Source organism: Nilaparvata lugens, chromosome 12, assembly GCF_014356525.2.
Source record: "Nilaparvata lugens isolate BPH chromosome 12, ASM1435652v1, whole genome shotgun sequence".
In the NCBI taxonomy this organism is placed as follows: Eukaryota; Metazoa; Arthropoda; class Insecta; order Hemiptera; family Delphacidae; genus Nilaparvata; species Nilaparvata lugens.
In genome coordinates, this window is record NC_052515.1 from 4,562,701 (window position 1) to 4,586,605 (window position 23,905).

Sequence of the window (23,905 nt, forward strand, 5' to 3'; positions counted from 1 at the left end):
AAAGTGGAAGAGTGTGATAGGGAAAATGAGGGTAGAATAGAAAGAGAGAAAGAACAAAATAAGGAAATGGTCAGTCAAAGAGAAATACAGTGTGTTAGAAGTTGGAAATGAGGAAATATTCCACGATATTGAGAGCATATGAGAAGGACTGAAAGAGTGAGAGAAAGTGAAGAAGAGAGAGAGAGAGAGAGTGAGTGAGGGTTAGTGTTAGAGAGAGAAGTAGAAAAAGAAAAGTATGTTGTAATTGATACGAATGAGTTAAGGAATGTTCGAGAAGGAATAAGAGTGAGACAGTAGTGTTATTAACAAGATAAATAATTTGTGCAAGGAAACTATAGGAAAGGAGTGAACAAGTGATAGTGGTCAAGAGGGAGGAAAAGAGAGGGAGAGAGAGGGAAAATGTTTATTTTTAAGAGGGTGACAGGGTGATAGAGAGAAGAAGGAATTGAGAGGACAGTGTTTGTAATGCGATAAGAGTATATGAGAAGCAATGAGTTGAAAAACGAGAGAGAAAGGTGTTGTAAGGGAATGGGAAAGAAAGCAGGTTAGATGAAATGAGAGAGAGAGTGAGTGACAGACAGAGAGTGTGCGATTGAGAGAGAAAGAGTGATAATGAGGAAGAGAGAAGATAATAAATGTGGGAGAATATGAGATAAGGAAGTGAATGAGACTACACAAAATATAATTTGTGCTAGGGTATGAGAAGAAGGAAAGTAGTAAGCGTGAGAGAGAGCGAATGAGGGGCTGTGAGAGAGTAAAGAGAGGAAGTGTGTGAGAGAGAGATAAAGAGGAAGAGAGGAAAAGAAGAAAATGAAGGAAATAAAATATGTGAGAGAATATGAGACAAGGAATAAGTGAGGACAACACGAGATGTAATTTGTGCAAGGGAATGAGAAGAGAGGGAAAAGTAGGCGAAAGAGATTGATTGAAGAGAGAGAGAGTAAGACAGCAAGTAAGCGTGAGTGTGTGTGAGAGAGAGAGTGATAAAGAGGAACAGAGAATGAGAGAGCAGAAGAAAATTGAGGTGTGAAATAATATGAGATAAGGATAGAGTAGGACGACTTGGAAGAGAATCCGTGCGAGGGAATGATAAGACAGGGAGGAATCATAAGGTAGCGGGAGAAAGAGAGAGTGAATGAGTGAGTAAGGGATAGGGTGAGTGGTGGAGACTGAGTGAGAGAAAGAGAGGGAGAGAGATTGAAGGAGAGAGAGTGTGTGGAAGAGAGATAGTGAGAGAGTGAGACGTGAGCCTACTTTGGCATGGAGAAGAAAGAGATGAAATTAGTGAGTGAGCAGTGAGTGTATTGGAGAGTGAGAGAGATTGAGAAAGAGTGAGAGATAATCCCAGACTGTGGTAGAGAGGAAAGCCTACTTTGGCATGCGAGTCCAAGCTTGGCGAGCACGGGAAAATCAATACAGTTGGCGCCATCTTGACTGGAGCGGATTGAGGGGTAGTTTGGGGTCGGGAGGAGCGACAAGGGGGTTCCACATCCCAGGGTGGGATAGAAAGGGCTGCAATGGTTCAGGGGGTGCGGGAGACTGGAAAATGGAGACGGGGTGGTTCAGCGTCACCCCAGTGCTGCATTCGTGAACTAACTCGAAACCCAAAACGTTCCGGGGTGAATTTTGTTTTCTGGGACGTGGACGTCTTTCATTTGCGGGATTTCCCGGGTCGACAGTATTGTGAATCGAAAATTCTGTTCTGAAAACACACAAATTTTCCGAAGCTTTTCCGACATCGCTGTTCGAGAAACACACAAATTTTCCGAAGCTTTCCCGAGTGTCTAACTAGTGGATCACTCCATTCCAGTTTTCTCCACACCTGTTCTGAATCTGACGCTCTAGAGAATATCAATTACGAACGCAGGGTGAGTTATTTGTCTTTCTTGTTTGTTCAAAACTTGAAACAATATGCTGTTACATCATTTTTCATGTAACACAGATGAAGTAATCGCTTTAAATAACCATAGAGCTGACAAATTCCATCACATCTTTATCATTATCATAGCACCTAGTTAGAGAATGGTCAAGGTAAGATATTCTTTTCGACTTAATTTGATAAGAATAATACCCATTGATTTAGCCGTTTATATTGGTTGAGGACTAACTGAAGGTTTTATTTTATTTATTTTTGTTGATACAATTATTACAAATCATATAAATATGATTGGCAAGAACAACAGGCTTGTCCCAAAACTATTCTATTCCCAAATTTTGATAATGAATAACATTTTTTCCACACATTCACATGATGAAAGGATAATATATCTGAACTCAATTCAACTTTTGCAGCTCTCTATCATCACTATTCTACATTATAAAATATATTGTTTGATACAGTATTGTAGAAAATTTTATTGTCTACAAAATTTAATTACACTCAAATTCAGCTATAATGATGATCCGTTCTAAGCATTCAGTTCAGTTTTAAATTTTAAAATTTTAAAATTCAGTTTTAAAATTTTATTGTCTACAAAATTTAATTACACTCAAATTCAGCTATAATGAGATGTTCAGGAGTTCTAAGCAAAAAACGGAATCCAAAACATTTTCAGAAGAGTACGAATACACTTTTTCAGCTCTCTTTCTCTTCTAATTCTATCAGATAAACTGGATGATACACCTACATGGAGATGTTTTTGTACAGTATATGCGTCTAAGTTAGATTCCCAGTTATTATTATCAGTGAGCAAGTCCATTACAATAAATATTATATTATCTCCATGAGTTCTAATGGAAATATTTCCACTTAGCCCTGCCAAGCCAAAATTAATAGTCTACAGATGGAAATTGAGAGAAAATATTGCATTTCCATCTAGCTGTTATCATTATATTGTTACTATTATCCAACCCTGTTGTCAATATTTGCAGTACGGTAGCAGAAGTCTTCGGGGTGGTTTATAACATTTAGCGTTGGATTTTCGTTGAATAATAATGAATAGAATGGATAGTCTCTTTAGAATCATTCATGGAAATGATATTTTCACAGTGAAGAACAACACGTTTACCAATACTAATTTATAAGGGAACCCTGTTTTATTCTTTGTTGGTAGAAACACTTACTTGAAAAATGTCATCAAAATATCACTCACTTACTTGTCATCGAAATATTTGAGAGAGAAAGAAATGGCCAACCGTGATTTATTTTCCATCCCAATCTAGATAGATTCAGAATTGAGATATCATCCTCTATGCTGCTGTAATGAGAAAGAAAGAAATGGGAGAGAAAAATATGACAAACCTTGATCTATTTTCCATCCCAATCTAGATGAATTCAGAATTCAGATAACATCCTGTATGCTGCTGTTGAGGTGTGAATTACCTGGATATATCATGATGGATATGAATTTTTCATATATTTGGAGAGTATTTCACTGAATACCGGCCAACTGTTAACATTTTCAAAGAGTACATACATAAAATCTTGTCAGGTAGAGAATCATTGTGATGAATTGTGAATTTAAAAAATGTGAAGTTATAATAGGGGGAGTGTTGAATATAGAGGATTTTTAGTCTGGGAAAACATAGCTCTTCGAAATCAAAGATTCAATATAATGTATGCCTAAATTACTGGTTTCTGTAAAAAAACTTTCCTATGGTGAGATATCCTTCAATCTCCAGCAATTGGTAAAATATGCCAAGTTAGTGTAGAGTGCAAAGTGACTTGAGAGTGATGACTCCAGTGCTTACCTCTAATGCTTACTGTCTGATGACATATTGATTGATTTAAGTGTTTGGTCGGTGATTGTAATGTGGGTAATTACAGTATATCATATGAACAATAGTTTTGTAATATCTCATTCATTCCTATCCTATATTAGCCTATACTAGTAGTTCTGTGAACAGTAGACCTAACGCAGTATTCTCATCCACAAGTACCTGATTGAATCTATAGACCTTATAGAAATACAGCAATAGACTGGCTTCTCCACACATCTGTGTAATCACTTGTCAGCTGATTTATGATGAATAATTCTATAGTCTGATTTTTACTCTAATATTGGCGTATGAAGGAGGCTCCTTTTTCCTTTTATATTATCCTTGAAATGCAAAATTTCCAAAAACCTTGTATATATGTCGACGCGCAATTAAAAAAGGAACATACCTGTCAAATTTCAAGAAAATCTATTACCGCGTTTCGCCGTAAATGCACAACATATAAATAATATATAAACATATAAACATTAAGAGAAATGCCAAACCGTCGACTTGAATCTTAGACCTCACTTCGTTCGGTCAATTACCGACAATGGTTATAGGCATATTTTCAGTCCTTTGAGATTTCAGTAAAACAAGTTTTCAGTTTGTCAAGCTCTTGATTAGTCCCTTGCTGAGCACGGGTTACTTGCTAGTTCCATATACTATACCTGCTACTTCCATTTATCCTTGAAACTGCCTCAATCCAGAAAGATAATTTATTACATTACAAACTGTTACCTGAATCAAGATATAGTCAACAAGCAGCCTATACTAAAAACATGACCACTGTCCACTGATCGCTCTCTATGTGTCCAGGCACTAATATTGTTGTCTTTCTTCTCCTTCTTCTTCTTCTTCTTCTCTTCTTCTTCTTCTTCTTCTTCTTCTTCTTCTTCTTCATTTTCTTCTTTTTCTTCTTCATTTTCTTCTTTTTCTTCTTCTTTCTTCTTCTTCTTTTTCTTGTTCTTCTCCTCCTCCTACTCCTCCTCCTCTTTCTCTTCTTCTTCTTCTTCTTTTTCTCTCTGAATTGGCTCACACCTATTTCAACTACGATTCACTTTTCATAAATTATTAGTATTGGCAAAAGTAGAACCGAAAACATTCTCAGTAAATCAGAATTCACATCAACTTTTGCAGCTCTCTATCATCATTATTCTACATAATAAAATATATTGTTTGATACAGTATCGTAGAAAATTTTATTGTCTACAAAATTTATATACACTCAAATTCTGCTACAATGTGCCGTTCAGGAGTTTTAAGTAGAAAACGGAGTCCAAAAGATTTTCGGAATAGTACAAATACGCCTTTTCAGCTCTCTTTCTCGTCTATTTCTAATATGTTGGATTTTATTCTCCAAGTCTCATGGACATATCTCTTACCGAATTTGAAATGTTCTGTCCCAAAAATTCAAACTTTAGGCGCTCATATCTCAAAAAGTAATGATCAGAAAAAAATGTTTCCCTGAGAAATCGTTTTCATTTTGATAGCTTGATGATATACTTACTTACTTTATCAGTCCTGGGTAGACCTTGGCTTCCTCTACATGACGCCTCCATACATCCCGTTCTTACACCTAGCACACGGAGATCTTCTACCACATCAAAAGCTTGATGATATACAAATCGAAAAACTTCAACAGTAAAAAGTTTATTTTTAGCCTTTGCACAGCCTTAAAGCTGGAATTCACACATTCAAATAAATGCAATAATGCAATCATTTCTTCAAGTAATCGTGGTTTAGCGTTTAACGTAGATGGTGGCCCTATAGTAAGCAGGTCAAACTCAAACTAGGAAACTGTGGTTTAGATCAATATTTGAACAAGAAGGCGGAAGACGAGCCGCTAACTAGTTCACCCTCTCTAAGAAAACCGGAGCAATAATAATTTTGTTCATGTGCATGCTACTGTATTTTGAACGGGGAAGTACGTATAATGAACTGTAACTAGTAGTTCTGTGAACAGTAGACCTCACGCAGTATTCTCATCCACAAGTACCTGATTGAAACTGTAGAAATTCAGCAATAGACTGGCTTCTCCACACATCTGTGTAATCACTTGTCAGCTGATTTATGATGAATAATATTATTCTATAATCTGATTTTTACTCCAATATTGGCTTATGAAGGAGGCTCCTTTTTCCTTTTATATTATCCTTGAAATGCAAAATTTCCAAAATCTTGTATATTCTTTATTCTTTATTCTTTATTGATTGATATAATAAGTATACATCATATAAATGATAGGGAGAGGAAAAATAAGGTAACCTTGTGCTATTCCTCTCCCCAATTTAGATATGGTTACACATAGTCCGAAATAGGTTAAGTCTTGTAGCTCTTCACTTCACAAAATTTTCATATATATATGTATATATATATATATTATATATATATATATATATATATATATATATATAATATATATATATAAAATATACGTCGACGCGCAATTAAAAAAGGAACATACCTGTCAAATTTCATGAAAATCTATCACCGCGTTTCGCCGAAAATGCGCAACATATAAACATATAAACATTTAAACATTAAGAGAAATGCCAAATCGTCGACTTAAATCTTAGACCTCCCTTCGCTCGGTCAATTAGATCAACTCACAGCCCAATTCAAATTGCTCTAGTCTCAACGTATTTCATTCAGATTTTAGACTAAAGCCGAGACTGAGCTCCGGTTGCACAAAAGCCGGTTAAATTCAAATCGTGATTACTTTCACGAGAGCCAATCAGAGAAGCCTTTTCTTCTTTGATTAGTTCTCGTGAAATTAATCACGATTAAAACTTTACCGGATTTTGTGCAAACGGGCCTCAGTCTCGGCTTAGACTAAAATCCGAATGTAATGCGTTTTGAGACTTATAAAATTGGTAGCTATATATTTCTGTCTTCAACTTTGTCTATCAATTGGTCTATAATATATTATCTTATACATTTGATTTATTCTCATAGGGATACTTATAGTTGAATAAATCAGTTTATTAATTATAATAATAATATCGAGTGACCTGGCTGGCTGAGGTCTGGTGTCAGAGTTTTCAGATCGCAACTGATCGATTTCAGGGCCTCTGACATGACCTAACGACTGCTTTTTAGGCAGCCGGGACCGACAGCTTACGTGTCCATCCGAAACACGGGAGTAGTCCGAGATAAATATCTTGCCCGGGCCGAGAATAATTTCTTCTTAATAGTTAAGTTTATTAATTGAAATAAGACGTTGATGTTGACAAAACCACTATGTTTGCTAAAAATCAATTTATAGCAACACCTGCCTCATCTTCAGCTGAACTTATGTTGATTGTTATTGCTTAGGCTGTGTAATTTAATTTGATTTTGAACAAATATAGCCTAATGGTATTGACAACAGTCTTATTTTCAATTTTGAAGAACTGAACATCTCTCCCCATTTACTTACATGATTTGTATATTTTAATGTCATTTATATTTTATTATTTGTGATTATGTCATAATCAAACAATATTGATTGGTCTAGTGGATAGAGTGCTTGCATAGCAGCACAGAGATCCCGGGTTCAAACCCTCTCATTACCAAAAGTATTAACCAGATCACTCCCGTGTTATCGGGTGGGCACGTTAAACTGTCGGTCCCGGCTGAAGTATGACAGTCTTAAGGCCCATTGACGGCTTAAATTATATATTCAGGCGGTGGGACCTTCCCGCAAGGGACTCCCCACCAACAAATGCTATACTAATTTACTAACATTGATCGTGAAGATCATTTCCATTCTACTAGATTGTAAAAATTTACAATACCACAAAAAGAAGGTAGAGCAAAACCACTTGTACATTATCTCATATTCATACCAAAAAGCACCCATTACACGCCATCACAATAATGCCCCAAATTTATGTGAGTAGCTGAAGCGCAATTGAATAAAAAATGTACATCGCTCACTTCTGTAGCTTAACCGCCACTTTTCAAATGTCTTGTAACATTTTTATGAGACACTGTTCCTCTCACTCCCACCCTCTCTCACTCTCTCTCTCTCACACTCTCTCGCTCACTCTGTCTCTGTTTGTCTCATCCTCCACTTCAGATGTCTTGTAACATTTTTATGAGACACGGTTTCGCTCCCTCTCACTCTCTCTCTTTCTGCCTCTCTTACATTCACTCACACTCTCTCTCTTTCTGTCTCTTTCACACTCACTCACACTCTCTCTTTCTGTCACTCTTACACTCACTCTCTCTCTCTCTCTCTTTCTCTCTCTCTCTCTCTCTCTCTCTCTCTCTCTCTCTCTCTCTCTCTCTCTCTCAATCTCTCTCTGTAACATTGTCACCATACCCAATCACACTTTCTCTCAACACAGGTTTCCTTATAGGATTTATCCAGTGAAATTTGAAATTTTCCAATTATATTAATAAATTAAGTTCAAGATTCTCTTTTATTATATGTAATTGTATTTTGATTAAGAATTTTATTCATTCATATTAATCTTTTTACATATTATGTAATCTTATTTTTGTATTTTTACGTATTTTTTCTTATTTTGTAAAGGGTTGTGTGGCAGAGAGGACCAGGAGTCCTAACTCCGCCCTGATGAAGGCATATAATCAATCAATCAATCTCTCAATCTTTCTCACTCACACTCTCTCTCTCTCTCCACCACTGTCACTCTCTGTTCAACCGCCACTTTTCAGATGTCTTGGAACATTTTTAATGAGACACTGCTTCGTTCTCTCTCTCTTTCTCACTCTGTCTCTCTTACACTCACTTCACTCTCTTTCTCTCTCACTCTCTCTCTCTCTCTTTCTCTCTCTGTCTGTCTCAACCGACACTTTTCAGATGTCTTGTAACATTTTTATGAGACACTGTTTCTTTCTCTCTCTCTATCTCTTCTTCTCTCTTTCTCTGCTCTCAGGAGAACTAATCCACATAATGCAGCCAACAGTAGAAACCCAAACAAAAGAAGTTGCTCATCCCAGAGAGAGATGAGCAGTTCGTCTCTGTGGAGACACAGCTAGAAAAACACTTTGTACAAGTTGTTCTTGGCAAGAAACTACTGAGCAATTCAGTAGGGAAAAGGTGGTGATAAAAGTGTTACAGAGTTGGGTTGGGTAGAGGGAATTTGGGCTAGGTAGAGTAGGGAAAAAGTGATGTAGTAAGGGGAAAATAGGTTGGGAAGGGTAGGGAAAGTGAGTTTATATTAGAATTCAGGTTGGGAAAATGTGATGTAGTAGGGAAAAAAGGTTTTAAAGGAGAGGGAAAGTGAGGTTGTATTGGTGGGGATTCAGGTTGGGAAAAGTAGGGAAATTAAGGTTATGGGGAATAGATTCCACTTATGCCAGTGGCTTCATTTCCACTACTCGTGTCTTATTTGATTTGTTAGTGTTAATAGAAGTTACCAAGTAAAGGTAGGTGCGTACTGTAACAAACTTTGTAAGTTAACTGCTGGGTTTTGGAGCAAATAAATTTGAATTGAAATGAACCTGGGTGTACAGTTAGTAAGTAGTTTGTGTGCTCTTTCAGGTCAGCTGTTACAGTAGAACATTGTTTGCCTGTCAGTTGAAAATGCCCAATGAAACGTTACGTTAGTGACAGGTCTAAGGATCCCATTAAAAATTCATATAGGCCTACATTATAATATTACAAGTAGTTCTGTGAACAGTAGACCTCACGCAGTTTTCTCATCCACAAGTATCTGATGTCACCTGTTCTAGTTGATTCAGTTGAAACGCAATTCACCGTTGAATCATAATTTACTCTTAAACACTGTTATTTGTTTTCTCCAAGATCGAAAACTCACTCATGTTGATAAACTCAGTTCACGTTTGAATCACATATGATGATTTATCCAGTATCGTGATAATCTTTCCATCTGATAAAAATATTTCTCAAATATTTTAAATTTTTTTCTCAATCAAGAATATTATAATTTCTTCAGTTCATTCAATCATTTTTTATTTTATTTTCACCTATTAATTTGTTTTTCAAATGTGAGAATATTGAATATTGAAACCCTACCTTATAGAAATAGACACGGCCAGACATCTGTGTAATGCATGCAATGAATAATCCACTTGACAGCTGATTGATTATGAATAATTCTATAGTCTGATTGATCCTATCTTCAAAGTAGATGATATATATAGTGATATCAGAGTATGGAGGAATTCCTTTTCTTTTCATATTATCCTTAAAATGCAAAATTTCAGAAAACCTTGTGTATACATCGACGCGCAGTTGAAAAAGGAATATTCCTACCAAATCTCATCGAATTCTATCAACGCGTTCGGCCGTAATCGCGTTACATGCAGACAGACAAAAGCAAATCGAGTTGAAACATAGACCTCACTACATTCGATCAATAATATTATGATGCTCTTATTGAGCTATTGAGCTTTTGAACTAGTTCAACATGGCTCCAGAAATAAAACAAAAATGTTCCATGAATTTTGATCTGAAATGGTCCAAATATAATACAGTATTATGATTAGATTGTGTAAAGAAATAGGGCCATAAGGTTATATCAGGAAAGGTGTTACCAATTTTTTCATATTAGTTGAGGTGTTCTAACAGTTAGTTTGTTCTAAGGTGTGTAGGTTATAATTATACTGAGGGGGGTTCACAGGTATGAGGAAATTTCTAAAATGTTTGATGGAACTCAGGCTGAATCTCATGGTGGGGGGGCGGAAGGTTCAAAGGTATGAGGGAAGTTTCTAAGGTGACTCGGTGAGGTGGAAGGAAGTGGGGGGTGAGTTTACCGTTCTCCAAAGACTCCAGCCAGTCTGGAGCCCGGCAAGGTTGAAATCCCCTGACTAGAGCATTCACTCATACAACTCAACCCCCTGTATTTTATCGTGTCACCCCCTATTCACACCCCCAGACACCCCTTATTCTACCCCCCAGGCAACCCTATTCCACCCCCCACCAAAACCGAACGATCGAACCGGCCAGCTGCACATGAACAATCCCTCCAAGCTGAACCGCCAACGCTTACAGAGAACTGCCTTCACGTGTCAATATATACTTTTGTCATGCTCTCTTCTAATAGCGCTCTGTATTTTTTCTTTCTTTCTTGCATTTTTACACAGGCCCCATTCCACTAGTAAAATAAGTATTCCCCAACCTGTACTAACTTCCGTGTATATATATCGAGGTCCACGTTATAATGGCAGTATTTGATAAGCATCGGTGTTGCTATCCTTGTCTATCATTCCACAAAGCAGAATAGGGAATGCATCAAATCATTGCGTTGTGTATCAAGTTGAAATGATACTGTATCGTATAGATTTGATACTGTATCATGTGTGGTGATACTGTATCATTTTGTGTTGATACTGTATCCTGTTGTGGTTGTTCTTGTTCTATAGTGAGGTCCACGTTATAATGACAGTATTTGATAAGCACTGGTGTTGCTATCCTTCCTTGACTTTCATTCCACAAAGCAGATAGGGAATGCATCAAATCATTGCGTTGTGTATCAAGTTGAAATGATACTGTATCATGTGTTTTGATACTGTATCATTTTGTGTTGATACTGTATCCTGTTGTGGTTGTTCTTGTTCTATAGTGAGGTCCACGTTAGGATAGCGCTAAAAGCAGATAGCGCTATCCTTTTCTAGCTCCACAACCTTGCCAGATCGTTTTCAGCAATATATTAATTAACCAAACTTATCGGTATCCTTTTCTAGCTCCACAATATTGCCAGATCGTTTTTCAACAATATAATTAATAAACAAAACTTTCAATTTTTGGTAATTATTCATAATGAATGAAAAAGACTAAGAAATTGTAAATCAAAGAGTTGTAAGACTAAGATTTATTTAGTAAATCTGTGGTTTTTTGACAATTTCTTAGTCTTTTTCAAAACTTTCAATCCCAATTATTGGAATTCATTATTTGATTATTTGAATATCTATTACCTTGACGAATGAAACATAATAATTACTATCGTATTCCATATAACTTTAAAGTGGAAAAACCCTCACATTCTTTGGGTCACTCATTCTGACCCCCACTCTAACCAAATCTCACCCTCATAACCTTAAATAATTCAGTTTCTGTTTGGCTTGAAAATGTGCAACCAGCACGGAATGTTCGTCGCCACACCAAAGAATGTGAATGTTTTTCACTTGGGGCCGGTTTCCGAGCTCGGGATTTGGCCAAGTTCTAGACTTTAAACAGCTGGAGTAAGAAAACTGGCTTTCCGAAACGGGGCGTAGTCGCAGTCATTGTCAAAGTCACGTTTGAATTAAATTTCAAAAAAACTAGAAAATTAAACCCAAAATAGGATAAAGAGAAAATAGAGTAAAGTTTCAGCTATTTTGAATTATTTAGAAATGTTTAATTTCGTCAAGGAAAAACGTTTCCAATTATAGAAATAAGAAGATAATACTGGGACTACCTACTGTTATAAAAACTGCGACTACGCCCCGTATTGGAAAGCTAATTTTCTGACAAGCTGTTTAAAGTCTAGAGCTTAGCTAAATCCCGAGCTCGGAAACCGGCCCTTAAAGTTATATGAAATACGATAGTAATTATAATAGTGAAAACAAGATGGATAACCAACAACGGACATAATAATTGATCGTTTAACATGAATGAACAGTACTACATCATATAGGCTATACCGGTATCAGCTGTCCTCTATATAGAAGGCTGTGGCAAAGCAGAGAATGGCAACACTGTTCTCCTATCTTTCTCCAATGCCATTATAACGTGGACCTCACTATATTTGTATACTGGTTCCTGTTGCATTGTTCTTCCAATTAAATGGAATAAAATACCTTTGGTGATCTTCTCACTTCGAAAACTATTTCTGCGCTCAGATTTTCAAAATATATTGATTGATTAATTATTTGCCTTCATTAGGGCGGAGTTAGGACTTCTGGTCCTCTCTGGCTCTCTGCCACACAACCCTATTCTGCCACACAACCCTAGTAGTTTCGTCAATTTCCCAAGGAAAATTGAGAGTGAAAAGTGAAAGTAATTAGTTTTTCCGGTTACTTTCCACCCTGATAAACACACATAAGGTCACTAGGTGTTTGCCGGGGTTTTAATAGGAGGTTCAGTAACTGCTAAATGTTAGTGGGTCATTCAATAGACAAGGACACTCATCTCAACCAAGGTCTTTCCTTAATACCCATATACGAGGGGAGTTATCCAGACTTTATACTTGGTGACGTCATACTATTATTGACATGGGTGAGGATTTTTACGGGCAATATACTCCATACTTCACATATGATGAGGCGACTTGGTATCATGAACCGATTTTGTTGATAATAAAAGGTAGGGTACTATAAACATTGTGAAGGCAGTAACTACTTATAACATCAGGCCCCAAACTGAAATAATCATGTCATAGATGCCCACCAATTTTACATCATTGTTATGGAGTACTGTATGTGAAATTCTTTCTTCTTTCTATTCATGAGCCTGTCCGCTTCCAGACGTTGGTTACCATGGTGGCTAGTTTCACCCTATCCACAGCTGCACCAAACAATTCCGCGGTGTTCATGGAAAACCAGGCTCTCAAATTTTTCAGCCATGAAATTATTCTTCTTCTGCCGACTCCTCTCCTTCCCATTACTCTTCCTCGCAATATGCCCTGTGGGAGATCATAACGGTGTGGGTTTCTCATAATATGCCCCAAGTATTGCAACTTTCTCGCTTTTATAGTATTTAGGAGCTCTCTTTCTTTACCCATTCTTCTAAGAATTTCGGCATTAGTCACACTATCCATCCATGAAACCCTTCAGAATCTTCCTATACAGCCACATCTCATATACCTCCTATCTTTTTGCTGCAGCTTCTGTCAGTGTCCATGACTCGACCCCATACAACAACACCGAAAAAACATAGCTGCGCAACATTCTAACTTTGGTATTCAACCCCAGATCTCTGCTTTTGAAGACTGAGGCCAGCATCCTTATGAACACACTCCTGTTCCTTTCAATACGGTATTTTATCTCTTGTGAATGGCCCCATTGGTCATGTGAAATTAGTGAGTGTTTATGACCTGTTTATTCTAGTGGTGGAGCCTGATATTCTAAAGTAGGTAGGCCTACTGGTGAATGGGTGAAAAGATTTCAACATACTACTTGCAATTCATTCATTATTTTTATCATAATTTATTGGTCGATTGATTGATTGACTGATTTTCATACATTATTTCTATCATTATTTATTGATTGATTGATTGATGATTGATTGCAGGTGATGGGATGTTGTGTGGTGAGCTGGTAAGAGGCCCCCAGCTGGGCCTGTTGGGTGGGGGAAGTGGGTCTCTCTCCCTCGACCCTCGCAGTCGCAGTCCGTACATCTCTGTCTTGGCGTTAGTTCAAGGAATGGCCGCCCTCACGCAGCCAGTGCCACCTGTCGATGATGAAGATATCTTTCTAGGTAAGTTCAAACACAGAATACAGCCACAGAATACAAATACAGCATATTTGTATTCTGTGATACAGCATTGTATTGTTGTATTCTGTGGTACAAATCAGTCATTATAATCCTAAGGTTTCAGAATTTCGACTTGAAGCGACTTTGGTGAAATCGTCACTAAGAGTGCAATTCCTTAGCGGTGACTGGAGTCGCGCGGATATAAGCAGGCGCCTCGAAACGCGTGGTTAAAGTCGCCGAAGCTAGAGCATAATGAATTCATTGGATATGAATCGTGAAAGCATTATAGTAGCCAAATCTTCTAATTCATCTGCCGTCATAACGTTCATACAACATGAGAATCAATGATTCATCGAATCCAATGAATGTGCTCTAGCCGTGGCGGCTCTTGTAGCCGCACGTCTCGAGACGCCTCTAAAGGTGCGTACAGACTTTCGCTCTGCTCCGCAACCGAACGTCACTCCAGCAGAGCGATTGATGATCGACCGGCGAGCAACAGTGGTTCGACCGGGGAACGCGAGAAGATCTAACATCTTCCGTAACGTTCATGATGGGTGCGTGGGCGGAGCGACTGTGGTTCGATGGTGGCACGAGGGCGGTACGAGGGAGGAGCGTGCTCGGTGCGGGTTGGAAGCGCGAATATGTGTACGCAGCTTAAGGAATTGCACCTTTAGATTGAACCATTATGGAGTAGGTAGCCTACAGAGCTGCCAGATTTTACAGAATCCAGAAAGCTTGTGAGCTATAGTTAGGCTTACGTTATAATGACAGTATTTGATTAACAAATTATCATTGGTGTTGCTATCCTTGTCTAACATCTTTGTATCATCTTCCTGTAGTGAGGTCCACGTTATAATATCAGTATTTGATTAACACTGTCGATCCCAGAGAAGAGTGGTTCCAGGAGATGCTGGAAAAGAAGGAAAAAGAAGAGAGGAGAACAGCCAGAGAGCAACGTAAACAACTCCGAGAAGAAAAGTATCTAGAAGAACTCATGTCAAAAAGTGATAAAAAAGATGCTAAAAAATAATTATTTTGAATTTTTGAACTGTTTTGAACAGACTTTCATTTTTGTAAAAAATGTGTTTTCAGTAGATCTATTTAGATAGAAATCCTTTAATACTAGCAAAGAAGAGTGAGCCATTGTTAAAGACCTTATCTAGTGTGTTAAATACCGTACTAGAAACATCTCAATGCTGAGAATTCATGGTTGTAGGTAGGAAAATACCATTCAATAAAGCATATTCTGTTGTCAGTAAAGTTCAGATTAGTATCAATTCTTCTTCAACTATTGGTGTTGCTATCCTTGTCTATCATTCAACTAAGCAAAAATCGATACCTTTTTCAAGCTCCGAGTAAAGAGAATCGGTAACGATGCTCTTCTATCTTTCTCCCTGCACTGCCGTTATAACGTGGACCTCACTATAGATCCAGTTCAGTTATTTCTACAAAATTATTCACCAAGTTGGACAAAATATCTAAAAAGTCCAATATTTTCACGGTTTCTCTTGTTGTCACCCCTGCTAATGACATTGAATTCACTCAATCTCTGTTTTATAGCTCATAATTTATCCCCTCACATAGTAAGTTACATAGGAAACTTATCAAATCTAATGGACAATTCGATCTACATTGAATCTATGAGTAAAATGATCCATTAGATCCAATTAGTGTTCTAAAAACTGGGCTCTAATTGTTTCCTCTCTTATTTCATTGTTATAATCTTAGAATCCATCCACAAGAAAGATTCAAGACATGGACAAAGAAAAAGTAGGAATAGATAGGAAAAAGAAAAGAAATGATTGAAAACGAGAAAGGGACCTTACAATATAGCCAACAATAATCAAAAACTAAGGAAAATTTCAACCCTCCCCGAACAAGATATCCTAATAACAGAACTGAGCCAGGAATGTAATTTTCCCAGCCAGTCTCCTATAGTGAGATTCACTTCATTCTGTCAGCATTAGTTGAATGTAAAACATCATTATTATCCATAAGGAACGCTGACAGCGAGTCTCACTGTACCACTTTTCCCAGCTTTTCACTGAGGAAAATATGAGATGATAGCCGGAAAATGAAGCCGTTCCCCTGGCGCTCATTTCGGGGAGTTTTAAAAATGGCCACCCTCTCCATCCGGGAAACTGCCCGCAGTTTTTCCAATTACCTGCTAGTAGATTTGCAAGATTGTAATCATCCCTAACAAGCCTCTCAGGTATAACAGATTAAATTTCCCTCAGAAAAAAAACCGCTCAACACATTGTTCAGGTGAATCTCGTTCTTTATTCAAATTTCAAACAATAAGTAACCCACTCCTGATTGTCAGAATGTTACAATTCTACTTATTGACCGAACGAAGTGAGGTCTAAGATTCAAGTCGACGGTTTGGCATTTCTCTTAATGTTTATATGTTTATATACCGGTATATTTATATGTTGCGCATTTACGGCGAAACGCGGTAATAGATTTTCATGAAATTTGACAGGTATGTTCCTTTTTAATTGCGCGACGACGTATATACAAGGTTTTTGGGAATTTTGCATTTCAAGGATAATATAAAAGGAAAAAGGAGCCTTCTTCATACGCCAATATTAGAGTAAAAATCAGACTATAGAATTATTCATCATAAATCAGCTGACAAGTGATTACACAGATGTGTGGAGAAGCCAGTCTATTACTGTATTTGTATAAGGTCTATAGTTTCAATCAAAGATTAAAGAGGCATGCATCTTTGAGCTGGGTTTACACCAAAGTTATTATTAACAAAATGGTTATAACTTAATCCTTATAGATTCTATAACGGAAGTTGACAAACACATACCGTATGTTCATCATGTGTATGATAAGTTATGTTCAATCTAATATAATCTAAAAGGATTGAGTTATTAACATTTTTTTAATAAATTTGGTCTAATCGCAGCTTTATGGTCTTTGGTTTTAATATTTTGTTTAGCAGTCATGGTATTATTATGCGTGCCCATCAGTATCAATATTCTCACATTCGAAAAACTAATTTAATAGGTGAATAAAAATAAACAAATGAACTAAATAATGCTGGAGAAATTATAATATTTTTGATTCTAAAAAATTAATTTTCATCAGATAGAAAGATCATCACGGAACTGGATGAATTATTATATCATATGGAATACAAAATTCAAACGTGAACTGAGTTTGTTAACATTTAAAACAGTTGACATCTGGTACTTGTGGATGAGAATACTGCGTGAGGCCAACTGTTCACAGAACTACTAGTAAGAATTTTGCAATAAACAGGAGTCTACAGTAGTCACATAATATTTGAATAAATTTCTTTCATCTATTGTCATCATAGAAAATGAACTAGAATGCATAAATCATAGAGAATAAACAGCACAAGAAGATGTCTCATTTCTTCCCATGTCTCTTTTCTGTTTAGGGCCACTTGTAATATGAATATAAATACAAATTTCAATACCCTTTTTGGTGATAAAATAATACAAAAAGGGTACTGAGATTTGTATTTCTATCTAGATATCCCATGGTATAGGGCGTTTATGTACCAATTTTCAATGTTAACTCAAGCCGATAATCCCAGTAGATATTTTTACTTTCCTTGCCCTATTAACATAGGTAAGGAAAGTATTGCTTTCCGAAAAAAATTAAGGTACCCCAATTTCTAAATTTCTATACGTTTGAAGGTCCCTGAGTCCAAAAAACTGGTTTTTGGGTATTGGTCTGTATGTGTGTGTGTGTGTGTGTGTGTGTGGTGTGTGTGTGTGTGTGTGTGGTGTGTGTGTGTGTGTGTGTGTGTGTGTGTGTGTGTTGTGTGTGTGTGTGTTGTGTGTGTGTGTGTGTGTGTGTGTGTGTGTGTGTGTATGAGTGTATGTGCGTCTGTGTACACGATATCTCATCTCCCAATTAACGGAATGACTTGAAATTTGGAACTTAAGGTCCTTACACTATAAGGATCCGACACGAACAATTTCGATCAAATGCAACTCAAGATGGCGGCTAAAATGACGAAAATGTTATCAAAAACCTGGTGTGGCACACTCACACAACTTTCCTTGCCGTTATGAAAATTGATCACCTGACGCTAGTGTGCACGCGCATCTCAAGTCTACTATTCAAAGATCTAAGCCAGCTGGTGACAGGACAATAATTATAACGCTCCAGACACATGAAGTCTGCTATCTCTTCATAGTGAATGATTCAATACAATCAACATTTGCCAACAGTTTGCAATTGAAAAATCACATTTTTTCGAATTCCAAGCTTATTTTCAATTTTAGGTGGAAATGTTCCAAGACATTAATTGTAGAGATTTTCATGCTCAATCTTTTCCACTTTTGTATCTGAAGCCTGTTAATTGGAAATCAAACTTTGCATAAATGGGGCGGAGCTCCTGAAATTTTTACAGATATGTGACTTGTGGCAGTTGATAGAGCTTATCAATGACTTTTTCAGGTGTAAATTTGATCAAAATCGTTGGAGCCGTTTTCGTGAAAATCGCAAAAAAACCCTGTTTCTGACAAAATTTTTGCCATTTTAGCCGCCATCTTGAATCGCATTTGATCGAAATTGTTCGTGTCGGATCCTTATAGTGTAAGGACCTTAAGTTCCAAATTTCAAGTCATTCCGTTTATTGGGAGATGAGATATCATGTACACAGACGCACATACACTCATACACACACACACACACACATACAGACCAATACCCAAAAACCACTTTTTTGGACTCAGGGGACCTTGAAACGTATAGAAATTTGGAAATTTGGATACCTTAATTTTTTTCGGAAAGCAATACTTTCCTTACCTATGGTAATAGGGCAAGGAAAGTAAAAATGAACTAGAATGCATGAATCATAGAGAAAAGATAGCAGAAGAAGATATCCCATGGTATAGGGCGTTTATGTTTCAATTTTCAATGTTAACTCAAGCCGGTAATCCCAGTAGATAATATTTTCGTCAAGCTATGTGACGCTGATAGTCTCACATACTATGCCGTTCTTACACTCTCACCTGGCCAAAACTGTAATAATAGCCAGTAGTCGACAGTAATCGGCTTGAGTTAACAGAAAATTGGCTTGAAATTTGGAACATAAATTACCTATACCATGGGATATCTTCTCATACTAGCTTTTCTCTATGATGTATATTGATTTATGTTACATTTATTTAATGAAAGTGTGTATAATAATCATCATGATTATCCATATAATATAAATGATCGATTATCCGGAAATCAATTTTCATTTTTACTGAGGATGATGCTCACATAAGATATAGGCTTGTGCGTGGGTAATGAGACGGATGATGATGATGATTAGAGATGAATGAACAGCTTTAGGTGGGTTACGAACCACTGGTAAGTGATTTTTGAAATCATGAATGGTATTTAGAGGAGTGGCTCTTAAAGCGGCCACCCTTACAACGGGAGTATCAGGCGCATGGTGCTTAACTTATCTTATCGATAGCTTATCAGCGAGATCACGAAACCAAATTGCTTCCCAAAGGGGTAGGCTCTGTGGTCGATAAGATACATGCGTCTGATACCGTACTTCCAGACAGTATAGAATGTAATATCATATAGAGAAAAGATAGCATAAGAAAATATCCCATGGTTTGTAGAATTCATTCCAAGTTTGGAAGTTTTGTATCAAATTTTGGTGTTATGTATCAAGTTGAGATGATACTGTATCATTTTGGGTTGATACTGATACCATAGAGGAAATATTATAATATCATAAGAAATATCTGTACCGTTGTAATTTACTTAATCTATTAATTACGGTAGTTATGAGTAATTACGGGAGCAGTAATTGGATGTAATTGTTTATGATGAATCGGATAATTAATTGGATAGTAAATTAAAGCTATAATTATTATAAGAAGCCAACGAATGAATTATTAACTAAATCCAGTACACGTGTGAGTTTCTTGTTTCATTGTATCAGAGAGAGAAAAATACAATATTGTTTTCCCTCTTTTATTGTATCATTGTCAGGAAAGCTTGATTGAGTGATTTCTTATGATTACTGTATAATAAAAAGTGCGTTTCAAGTGGTTTTGATGGTAGTTTCAGAATTAGAACTGTATAATAATATGAACTAATAATAATATGAATATCAAATATTAATAACTAATCTAATGAAATTGAAGTTGCTTTCCATGACGAAACACTATATAATAACTTTGTTGAAGTTAGTAACACAGTGTCAGAACTTCAACAAAGTAACTAATCTAATAAGGCATCCTCGAGGCAAACTACTAATTACCAAAATTACTAGTTTGGTGGCACTGAAACCGAATCTGAAACCAAGATTTCCCCATCTCCTATTCCATGAGATTTAGGATTTGGGTGAGGGGATCTTCATACCTAGACAATTAAAATTCTGTAGGACTATCGTACAGAAGCTAATTTAACTACAGTGTAAAATGTTTTATAGTAGGACTTATGCCAAATATACGCTCCAAATCAGCGGTTATTCCGCGTCTCCCATCATTTCTCTGCGTTTTCTCAGAGAAAAATAAATAGAAGATGTTCCAGGAGAAGCTCTTCAATTCTCATTGAGGGAGCTTAATATTATTAATGTTTCTTTTGAAAGAATATGAAATAGTAAGAGGGTGGTAGAAGCATTACAAGAATATGAAGTAGTAGGAGGGTAAGGGTAGTAGATGTAGAAGGGTTCAACGGTTTCATTCACGATATTTTTATAGGAACATCTACATTTTTATGCTTGGACTAAGGGAAGAAGTCTGAAAGAAGTGTAGTACTGTAACGATTTGTGGAAGCTTTTAACTTGTGCGGGGACTCTGACGTCACTTGATTATTGGAAGGGGATTTCTCAGCTCTTCAGCGCTCTCTCGTGTAGAGTTTGAGTTTTATTTTCAGTTGGTAGATGTTCGTTCTTCGGAAGTGACTATTTTAGGTTATGTGACAACTCAGTGACCGAATTATTCTTTCATAGTGTATAATAGTTTGAGAATTTCTTAGTATACTTTGTAAGTTATATTAATACGGATATATTGTGTTTGATTCACATGAGTTTCATTATTTTGTAAATAGATACAACTTGCAAAGTCCCACAGAATAGGAGAGCCCCAGTTTTAAATCAGTAAACAAACTGTTTTTGAAGGCTTGTTTTGAACAGTGGGTGGATACGTTTCAGATTTACAAAGATTTCGCCCCCAAGATAGGTACTTTTCCACTGATATCTACAATCTTGAGCAGCTTTGTTTTAAACTAGAATTGTCAACAATTTTTTGCCAATTTCTTGAAAAGCACAGCAACATTTTGTCGTCAACTTGTTGAAATCCTTGTTGTCAACAAAATTTGTGTTTTCCATCAAGTGTGGGAAACACTGAGTGGTCAATAAAATGTTCTCCGGGTTACCCCTCTACAAGAAACCTAGAAATCACTTTGGAAAGTTCATTTTTCAACCTAAACTTTGTGATACATAGAGCTCTAAGAAATAGTTTATTTCTAAACTATGAACTATACGTCAGCTCACAACACCTATCCAATTTATTAAAAAAAAACAACAAAATGTATTTTATGATCTTGAAACAGATAAATGAATAAGGCTTCATTAGTTCATTCAATGTTTCTAGATCTAATCCTGATCTTTTTCAATAGTTGATTCAAGTAATTAACTTACGATAAAATTGTGTGAGAAATGACATCCATTTTTACCCTCTTCTTATTTTTATATAGGCCTTGATATTGGTGGTCCTCTGCCTATAAGGTATATTTTATAAAAGCTTACATTTTTGGATCTTCAAATTCTAACAACTAATATCATCATTCATAATACTGTAGGTCTAATTATGCCAAATCTTCAAAGTTAAGGCTTTATTCTTGCTTTATATTATTTTCATAGATAATTCAGAATTTATGGAGTGATATTGTCAAAATAAATACATTTTTGAAGTGGTGATAAGAGGAAAAGTGACGGTGACAAAAATGGTTCGAGAGGAGTCTGAGCGTAAGTAAATTATTAAAAAAATATTTTTTCAAGTATTATAATTAAAAATAACTTAATCCTATAAAAAATCTTTAAATAAATAAGATCCATATTAATTTCAACTGTTACCACTAATAATTATTATTAACTTATACGAACATTCAAATTACATTCATTAGCATTTGAATAAATTCAATATCTCAGTAATAATCCCATCTGTTACTACTAAGCTTTTCTATCATGTATTTTACTCGATTGAGATTGCGATAAAATAATACATTGATGACGTGAACGTTTTTAAATTCATGTCGGATAGTTGAAAAAAAACAAGAAATTTGTGTTAAACAATAGTGTTGTTTTAATTTATGAGAGAAATATTAACAATAGAAGTCATCTACTTTGATTGAATCCTTTAGTAGGCTAGAATCCTACTCTACTGTAATTTCCACTCACTTTAAATCCTTCGAAAGGAATTTTAAAAATTCGTTGGAATCTTCATGATAATTATCACGACATGATGATAGTTTATATTTACAGCATGTCACATTATTGTAAAAACTACAATGATGTTAAGGTGAGGAATTCCTAATTCTTGTCCTTCACTATCACTAAATTTTTACATATTGATGAAAAGAGTATGGTCTATGCATCAGTATCAATCGGAGAAAAGAAATAGACTAGCCTACTCATATTCAATATGATTGAAATTTATATTCATTAGAATTCATGAAATTCCAAAAGTTGAAAAGTGTTTTATGCTGTATCATGTCTCACATTATTATTTTTAGAAAGATACTTATAAGAAATAATAATGATAATAATAATAAAATATCTTATTTCTTTGAGATACTTATTTGAAAACATTGAGAAATTCAATTGGAGAAACTTTGAAACCAATGTTATGAGAAATACAATTTCGAGTAACTTAGTGCAAGCTCATAAAGCTAATGTCAACTTCTAAAGCTAGTGTTACTTAAACTTTAATAAGTTCAGGACGTTGTGAACGCTGATAGAATAATTAATCTAGGATAGTATCAACTTTCATTTGAAAGTTTGCTACCATAAAGTTCTTTGACATCTGACAGTTACCTATGGTTTGTGGGACAAATTCCATTCAGTTCATGTGTTAGGTTAGATATAGTGATTTGCACGTTATAATGTCAGTATTCGATTAACATTCGTGTTGCTATCCTTGTCTATCATATTTGTATCATCTTCATATAATCTTTGTATCATCTTCGTATCGTCTTCGTATCATCTTTGTATCATCTTTGTATTATCTTCCTATCGTGAGGTCCACGTTATAATGGCAGTATTCGATTAACATTGGTGTTGCTATCCTTCTCTATCATCTTTGTATCATCCTTGTTTCATCTTTGTATCATCTTCGTATCGTCTTCGTATCATCTTTGTATCATCTTTGTATCATCTTTGTATTATCTTCCTATCGTGAGGTCCACGTTATAATGGCAGTATTCGATTAACATTCGTGTTGCTATCCTTGTCTATCATCTTTGTATCATCCTTGTTTCATCTTCGTATCGTCTTCATATCATCTTTGTATCATCTTCGTATCATCTTCCTATCGTGAGCTTCACGTTATAATGGCATTATTCTATTAAAATTGGTGTTGTTATACTTGTCTATCATTCGACAAAGCAGATAGCGCTATCCTTCTCTAGCTCCGCAAGTTGCCAAATCGTATTTAAACAATCTAGAAATATAATTGAGTAACAAAATATCTTATCTCAATCAATAATACTTATTATTCAATCATTGAAAGATATATTCTCTTGACGAATAAAATATTATTGAATATTCTAAACAAGAATGAACGGTTGATATTACATCTGATATACCAGTATCAGCTATCCTCTATAGAAGGAAGAGAA

The 23,905-nt window shown here is 35.9% G+C and overlaps 1 protein-coding gene across 4 annotated transcripts in view; it reads left to right on the forward strand.

Annotated features, from left to right (window-relative positions):
- The first annotated feature begins 1,553 nt into the window (after positions 1–1,553).
- Positions 1,554–23,905, forward strand: part of LOC120353798 — a 35,515-nt gene continuing 13,163 nt past the window's right edge. Inside the window, exons 1-2 of one of the 4 annotated variants that reach the window (XM_039438737.1) lie at positions 1,554–1,868; positions 13,883–14,068. In XM_039438737.1, the coding sequence (XP_039294671.1) occupies positions 13,891–14,068 (178 nt within the window). In that variant the 5' untranslated portion in view covers positions 1,554–1,868; positions 13,883–13,890. The other 3 variants (XM_039438738.1, XM_039438739.1, XM_039438740.1) reach the window with 3 other exon arrangements.